This window comes from Nicotiana attenuata, chromosome 1 (genome assembly GCF_001879085.1).
Source record: "Nicotiana attenuata strain UT chromosome 1, NIATTr2, whole genome shotgun sequence".
Lineage (NCBI taxonomy): Eukaryota > Viridiplantae > Streptophyta > Magnoliopsida > Solanales > Solanaceae > Nicotiana > Nicotiana attenuata.
In genome coordinates, this window is record NC_031989.1 from 74,019,965 (window position 1) to 74,028,277 (window position 8,313).

Genomic DNA, 8,313 nt, shown 5'->3' on the forward strand with positions numbered 1-8,313 from the left:
AATTATACCTAGTTACCATGCGTAATTGGATATTGTGATTTTACTGTGTCCTTGGAATATTAATTCCATACAAATATAGGTATTAACCTATATAGGGCATGCGGGTAGTAATTTGAGAGTATATATAATCCAGTTAATTAGCAACCATAAGAGATCCGAATTGAAGAGAAATTAACTAGAACTCAATAAGATTGGTGAATTTACCACAACCCTGGAATATTCATCTCTACTGATGTAATTCTAAACAATAATTCTCTGATGTCCTAGTTTAATTTTGCATCTATAGTTTAGTAACACCTCTCTACCTTCATGAGGTAGGGCTAAGGTATGTATACACACTACTCTCCCCAGACCCCACTTGTGGTATTACACTGGGTATATTATTGTTATTGGTCCATAATTTAGTAACAAAACTCAACCTTTGATCCGCTTGGTTGAATAACGATTTAGTTGAATTAGTAGGTAGTTAACGACAAGTCTTTGTGCGTTCTATACTCTTTATTATCACTTTATTACGTGTTGACCACGAATATTTGTATGTGCATTTAGGAGCAACAGAATCTATTTTGAAATTTGAAAATAACTAAAGAAAGAGACACAAATCATACTGGATAGCCAATCATTTATTCCATGTGGGGAGTGAAAAGGAATTTTCAATCATTGTACGAGGTCCACCATTCTACTATATACTCTACAGCTCAATACTGCCTGTAGCCAGAACATGCAGCGTTTGCTGTCCTTTCACGTGGCCATGATCAACGGCTGAAATAGGCTATGGTCCTTAACAAACTTGGAACAAAGAGTTTGACAGAGTGGCTACTGATTGGAGATACCTTTAATCAAAATTCAAAAAAGGTGACAGTTAAGGATTCCCTCTCATCTCTGACTCATTTAAATACCACTTTTTAGGGCAGCGTTGACACAACATTCTAGTTCTAGTAGAAGGATTTCAAAGGTCTCAAAGTGTGCTGCACTGTCTCTTCTCTGTTTCAAGAGGAAAGAAAAGAAAAGGTGAAAATGGAGGTCATAAGAGTCTATATAATGACAATTTTGGCTTTTCTTCTAGCATTTGCTATTCCTTCGATCAATGCTCAAGTCCCTGAGCCTGCCCCTGCCCCTTCAAACGATGGTTTGTGACTCTCTCTCTCTCTCTCTCTCTCTCTCTCTCTCCAGTCCCCCTTCCCCTTCCAACCTCACAACTGTCACAAGAGTTGTATTCAATTTTAGATAAATGACAAGTTTTACGAATCTGACTAGCATCTATGAGTTGTTTTAATAATTTAAAAGTGAGCATATCTATTTGCTTTTGCAGGAGCTGCAATCGATCAAGGAATAGCCTATGTGCTTATGCTGGTTGCTTTGGCAATTACCTACATGATTCACTGAGCACTTTATTGTAGCCATGTCTTTTCTTTTCTTTTTCTGTTTTTTCTTCTTCTTCTTCTGGTAGTTGATTGGTATTGTAGATTTCATATTTATTCTGTTCGATAATCAATCCCGTGTATTCTTTCTAAGGCAGAAATTCTTCATTTGTTTAATTCATGGTTAAATTGCATAAATTCTATAATTTTTCCTTCTCCTTTCTAGTCCGCATTGCGTCCAATGCCTTGAGACTTTACATTCCCCAAGACTCCTGTCCCGCCAATCGGCCATTCATAACCTATCTTTACCACTTGGGGCAGGGACTGGAAAGGAGAACATCTCCAAAAATAATTCTGACATATTGCTGAAGAAACAATTGTCATTCCATTTACGCTTTATTCGAGAACTCAAGAGTGGAGAAATTACAAATGCGCCATTCAAGTATCTTATTTAAACTATCTAGATTAAACTCACCATAAGCTACCAGACCTAGCAAAATGGACTTAGAACATTCACGCAAGCAAAGGATAGAAGCAGAGTTACCTACAAAGCCAGGGGCGGAGCTAGCTTTTCGGTTACGGGTTCAGATGAACCCATAGCTTTGATCCAGACCTATATTTGTAGTAAGAAATTCGTTGAAATATACAATTTATTAATTTAGAACCAGTAGCTTAGAAAGACTAGAATTTCGAACCCACAAATTTTAAATTTTGGCTCCGACTCTGACAAAGCTACTTCTTTCCCCGGAAGGACTAAAGATGGTCTCTTGATTCAGAAGAAAGGGAGGGTTTGACAACAAGCATGTGACTTATTCTCATAGCTGTAAATCCAAACTGCTTAATTTTTCACCCCTATGCAGAATAGCATGCAAGTCCATTCACTACATTGCTAATAATCTAACATGACTCGTTTAATCACTCACAAGACACCCTACAACTAAATCTCAGTTTTTTCGAAAACCATAAATCAAGAGCTCATTTCAGTTCCGATGCTACAAGACGACAAAGGGAAACATCAAAAGATAAGAATGAAATATACTTTGGCATGAACTAATAAGAATATGATCTACTTCTGCACAGACAAAGCCAGACATCGTGAAGTTAGTCCAAAATCAATTGCCATTCAGACCTAAACTACCAAGGCGTACAGCATGAGCAGGGAAAGATCAAGGCATATCAAGGTTTTAGCTCAAGATTTTGCAAGCAATGACTGTATAAAAAAGAACGACAAAATACTGACATGCACCAGCCAATCAATCACCAATTTGCAGAAGCAGACAAGACATTTCATATAATCATCCTTCTGAGATGGTACAAGATGACAAAGGAGATTCTTAATTTTGTTAAAGAAAAAAGGCATGTAGTGAAAATAAGATTCACTTAAGCATGAACCATACATTCTGATGTTCATGGAATTCACCATTTTCTGCAACACAATTATGTACATAGCCCTACTAACCGACATAGATATTGAGACATGTGAAAGCAATTGCAGTAGTCTCTCGCATGTGAAAGCAATTGCAGTAGTCTCTCGCATGTGAAAGCAATTGCAGTAGTATCATGCGTGCGTACAACCAGTCTATATATGTAAGCTACCCGTGATAATATCTGCAGAGAAAAAATATCATCATAAACCAACAAATTATTGCAGACAAGCACTGTCCTCCAAGTTACTGCAAACAAATGAGTGTAAATCTAGATACACTACATGCAATTGCAACTGAGGACCTCAATCATTCAAATCCAAGAAGGCTCGGGCAATTGCATGTCTTAGTGAAATCTTTCAAAGACAGGTGCTCTCAGTTCACTAATCAGTAAGTTACCAGTTGAAAATCATACTGACTAATATTCAGATAGACTGGTTGGACAGCTTACCGGTTAAAACAAAAGAGGGACTAGCTCAAAGAGCCATCTCTGCTTGCAACGCAGCAAGTTCATCTTCCTCAGCTGTACGCCTCTGAGGAATGGGCCGAGCAGGTTGCCTCCCCACAGGAACATGGACTGGTGCAGCAGGGGCAGTAGTTGCTGGTTGAAGGAGCTGCTCTTCCAATTCAGCACCTTCCAACTCTTCAAGTTCTGCCTCCAATTCATCCTGCAACAGCAGAAATAGCAGAAGTGCATAAGCATTTTACGTAGACAAAGTACTCTAGCATAGAATATAGGCTGTCCAACAAAGAATGTCATAGAGCTCATAGGGAAGCATAATCAAGTGATAGATCGGGAACCTCATCAAAATCAGCTGCTGCACCAATTGGAGTAGCCAAAGCCTCCTGTATTTGTTTCATATTCTCAGTCTGTTCATTTATTTCATCCATTGTCTTGTCCACATCATCAATATTCCTGCCAATACATTGCAATCTTTAACCAGAGAAAAGAGAAAAGAACCATTCCAATAACCCAAATATACTCCAGACATCATATGAATAAAGAATAGGGTACAAATAAATGATAAAAACAAATAGGATACATGTGCTTTAGTAATTTGAGGATATAACTAAATAGAGCAACTTAGTTACTTACGTTGCTTTCTGCATTGCTTTCATTGCGGATGCTCCAGTTCTCAAAGCATCAACAGTTTCAGTTGTAGCTTTTGCACCTTCTAGCATTATCATCTAGAAATTGAAAGTTTGACAAGTGAATAGGTGTATGGCCAATATTTCATGGAACACTAAACAAAGGTTACTAATTAACAAGCAAACCTGATCATGGATGCGAAGCTGGAAATTGCCAAGCTGCTCAATTTGTTGTTCATAGAGCCTCTTCCTCTTCAAACATTGTATTGCCGCTGCATCATAAACGACAATTACTCATGTAGGCCAGCAGCAAGTCTCACGTAAAATCTCTTCAGTTGAGAAAAGAAGGTAAGAAATATCAAGAGATAACAGATCTAGAGAACTTCCTATGCTCTTTAAACTGTGTTATCACATACTAGATAATTCAAAGGGGGCAAATAAAGTGATATGCAACTAAAAGAGCAAGTATGTAGAGCCAGTCAGGTGCAGCATCCAGTCACAAAGTGCAACAAGTATTTACAAAGCCAGTGACTAACAAACTAACCCATTATACCTACCTAAATATGAAACAAGATATAAAGGAGCAATAAGAGTATTGTCTAATACAAAGTCCACACGACATAAGCAAAACAGGATCTAGAAATTTAAAATTTCCAAGAAAGCACAAAAGATTCATCCATACCTCTTTTGTTCTTTGCTCTTGTAAAATCTTTGGCCTTCTCAACCTCTGCAGAAGCCTTCTTCTGAAGCACTTTCTCCTTCTTCTCAAGCATCTCCAGAGTCTGGACAAATGAAAAGCAAAAAAATTCAAAATATATGCACCTGCTTGCAATGGACAAATCATCCACAAAGCAGAAAAAAAAAATCCCTTAGACCTGTATAAAGTTTTACAATTCTAAGACAGCGACCCCCCCCCCCCCCTTCCCCCCCACCCGGGGGCACGCGATGTGTGGAAACAAGCAGGGTAAATAAAAGCTCCCTAATAAGCACAGAGTTCAACCACCACTTTTCTCCGTATCGCCTATGACTACCTAACAGAGCAATTCTCATTGGTGATGGAGATCCAATCCTATAATGCAATCCAAATAAAATAAACTACCTAATAAATAAAACAGCACATGTAATATGCCCAATGAATGTGGAACGAAATTGTCAACCTAACAGGAATTCCTCCTGAGGCACCAACAGTAAAAAGAACATGGACTGCAATTTCGCAAGAGAGCAGCACATAACTACATTCCCCAACGTCCTAAGTAATGAGAAGAATGACGAGAAGCAAATGTATTGAAAAATGATACCAGCAAAAAGGAAGATCATCCTTGATAGGCTACCTCTTAGATATACATCCTCATGACACACTACCGACAATCCTCGTACCTAGTTAAATGTCAGGCGACAATTTGCAATATAGTAAGATATGCCCCCTCTAAATGGCCATCAACAATCGATTTGAAAATAGCTTTATCATCAAGCAATCAATATGCCTTAGTCCACCAAATTCGGGAATGGTTAAATCAGTCCTCTCTTTAAAAATATAGGTGGTATCCGAATCTCGCTTAATCCATCACGCAGCCACAAACACAGTTTCTCAAGGTAATCATGCTCATCAAGGTTGGAGTAGATGGCCTAATACCAATTACCAAGTGTTATAGCTGCAAGTCAAACATGGGATTTCCAAGTTGTATGTCCCAACCACTAGGACATCCCCTAGGAGACTTAGCTATACAACTCCGCTATATCCATCCGGCTCTGTGCAGGTCAATTTGATTCCAAAGCTAAATAATTCGTATTCTAAGCAAGTTAGGGTTATCTAGAAGTCTCAAATTTATCCCTACACTGAAAACTAGTTTAATCCCAACTAGTCGGTATCACCTACAGGCAGAGGCAGAGCTAGGATATTTAGTTTAGGTGTTCTAAATACGATATTTAGAACACCTAGTTTAGGATATTTAGTTTAGGTGTAGACCTACGCCAAAGCTACTCGGTGTACTTTATGCAAATAAATGAAGTCAGCCGTATAAGACTTAAAAGAGTTTAGCAGTATCAATAAATTCACAGCCGAACCCTAGGAATATTTCCTGGGATCAATTATTCGATTGATCTGCGTTCAAACAAAAGCAACTGACATTCTTTTTCCACTATTGATTTGAATATTTACAGTTACTATAATTAATGGGCAAATAGCGATGTATTATACCTCGTTTAATTTGTCAAGAGTCGCAAGAGCATTAGTTTCCTGCTTGGGTTTCCCAAATATCTTCGAAAACATCTTTGCTTATACAACAGACAACGGCGAAACCTAGCTTTATTCTGCAATTAAAACACCAAGAAGTAATTGATATTTATAATTAAAAGCTCTGAGAAAGAATGAATTCCTGAAATGATGATGTCTACGTCGCAATACCTGTTAATTAGAAGTTAGGATTAGAGTAGACGATTGATCAATGATCAACTCGAAGGTATGTGATTCTAGAGGCAATTTGATTCAACTCGAGATTATCAAGATTGAATTTGGACGTAAGACAATGAATTTAAGGGAAGTATCAAGGAAGGGGAGAGGAAAGAGAAGAATACGATTTGGTAGGTAACGGGTCGACCCGGTTAGGTTGGGATTGGTTTTCGGTAGGGATTATGGCTTTTCTTAAGCGTGTTGAGTGAATTTGGAAATGGTAGTCGGAACCCACACGGCAAGCATTTGTCGAGTGTATGAATAAAAAGATAAAATATGACTTAGTTAATCCAAGTTGGAAAAAAAAAATACTCCTCAATTATTAATCCGTTTAAGGAGTGGATTAGATATTTATGATTTAAACCCGACAGTCCTAAGGTGTCAAATTAGAGGGAAGGATCCTTAGATAAAAGCGGAATAAGTTAATAAATGAATCAAACATAACAAGTTCAGAGTGTGTTTGTATCAAAATTTATTAATACGACTTATAATTCAACATAACCAACTCAAAAATTTTATAAGTCATTATAAACATCCTGTTGTTGAATCTATATTGTGGAATATATAAACGCTAATACGGAAATGACCTTCAGACCAAATTGTTGACAATAAATTTACACTACTAGAAATCCGGTAAAAAGCGACCACAAAAAGCGACCAAAGTTGGTCGCTTATAGCCCCAAAAGCGACCAAAAAGCGACCAAACATGCCTGGTCGCTATATTGCTGGTCCCTTCACTTTAGGGACCAAAGTTGGTCGCTAATTAGCGACCAACTTTGGTCTCTAAGGTAAAATGACCAAATATTCCGGGTATTGACTATAGCGACCATCTTTGGTCGCTTTATTATTTTAATAATATAAATTTGGCGATCAAAGTTGGTCTCTAAATGTAAAATATATTATTTATTGATTTATTATTATTCATAAAACAGCAACCAACTTTGGTCTCTAATCCAAATATTATATTTTAAAATCTGGAAAATGGAGACCAAGGTTGGTCGCTAATGTCAAGAATTTAATTTTTTTTTAATGGAATAGCGACCAAGGTTGGTCGCTTTTTAAGAAATCTGGGTAAAAAGAGACCAACTTTGGTCGCTATTGCTCGTCAAATTATTTTTTTTAAATGACAAGCGACCAAAAAGAGACCAAAGTTGGTCGCTTTTCTGGGTATTATTTTGGAAGAAACTGCCTGTTTTGGCAGTTACACCACCTGCCAGCATACCAAATCCCTATTACAAGCAACAACAACAACAATACCAACAACAACACAACAACAACAACAACAACATTAAAACCAACGAAGTATAAAGTTCAATAGAACTAACACATTAAGCTAACAAAACTAAGTTAACGCTTATTACAAGCTCATTCGAAAGCTAGTTCTATTGTCTAGTTCAAAGTACATAAAGTACTCAAGGAGTGTTCTTTCAACATCCTCGTCCGAATGTTGGATTGCCTCGCCCGACTCATTAGGTGGCTGACTGCGTATGAATTGCTCCACATCAGGTGTGAAGCGAACCTATAAGAAAAATTATATTAAATTAGTATTTCAAAATTTATATAAAAGTAAATAAAAATACTTAATGAAAAGTAAAAAACGTACATGTATAGTCGAGGCTCGACCCTCGACCCACCTTTCTGAATCAGTCTCTTTCTTCTTCTTTACAATACGAGTTTTATTGAATAGCTCATGATCTTGCTTCATTGGCATCATAAAGCTGTCTGGTGGCTTTGGTGATTATCCTCGGGATGAACTTGGATACAGAGAATAACTTGGATACAGTAGCTGACAGGGTGTGTCTTTTGATCAATTGTTGTTCTCGTTAGCGACAATGATGATGAGAATGCAATGACATGTGCTTCAAATAGTGATGGTGTAGGCAGGAATTTTAACATTTTCTAAGTAGATAAAAGAAAGATTATAGAGGAATTCTCTACTTCATTTTCCAAGAAGAAAAGAAGTTTAATTGATAGTGACAAGGTTGATGGT

General features: G+C 37.4%; 1 protein-coding gene and 1 long non-coding RNA gene across 2 annotated transcripts; one reads left to right on the top strand and one right to left on the bottom strand.

The window, feature by feature from the left end:
- On the top strand, positions 837–1,578 carry LOC109228852. The gene is made up of 2 exons (XR_002068439.1): positions 837–1,129; positions 1,313–1,578. It is a non-coding gene; the product is annotated as an uncharacterized LOC109228852 (long non-coding RNA).
- Positions 2,603–6,575, bottom strand: LOC109228847 (vacuolar protein sorting-associated protein 32 homolog 2). The gene is made up of 8 exons (XM_019394081.1): positions 6,279–6,575; positions 6,072–6,184; positions 4,557–4,656; positions 4,061–4,146; positions 3,882–3,973; positions 3,587–3,701; positions 3,237–3,453; positions 2,603–2,969 (listed from the first exon to the last, which is right to left on the bottom strand). Exons 2-7 carry the CDS (start codon positions 6,141–6,143, stop codon positions 3,262–3,264), a joined length of 657 nt encoding a protein of 218 aa, XP_019249626.1. The 5' UTR covers positions 6,144–6,184; positions 6,279–6,575; the 3' UTR covers positions 2,603–2,969; positions 3,237–3,261.

Coding starts and splice junctions, on each gene's coding strand:
- LOC109228847 (XM_019394081.1), bottom strand. CDS start 6,143: ATGTTTTCGAAGATATTTGGGAAACCCAAGCAGGAAACTAATGCTCTT. Junction 4,657..6,071: donor CTCTTGACAAATTAAACGAG/GTATAATACATC, acceptor TCATTTGTCCAG/ACTCTGGAGATGCTTGAGAA. Junction 4,147..4,556: donor AAGAGCAAAGAACAAAAGAG/GTATGGATGAAT, acceptor TTTATGATGCAG/CGGCAATACAATGTTTGAAG.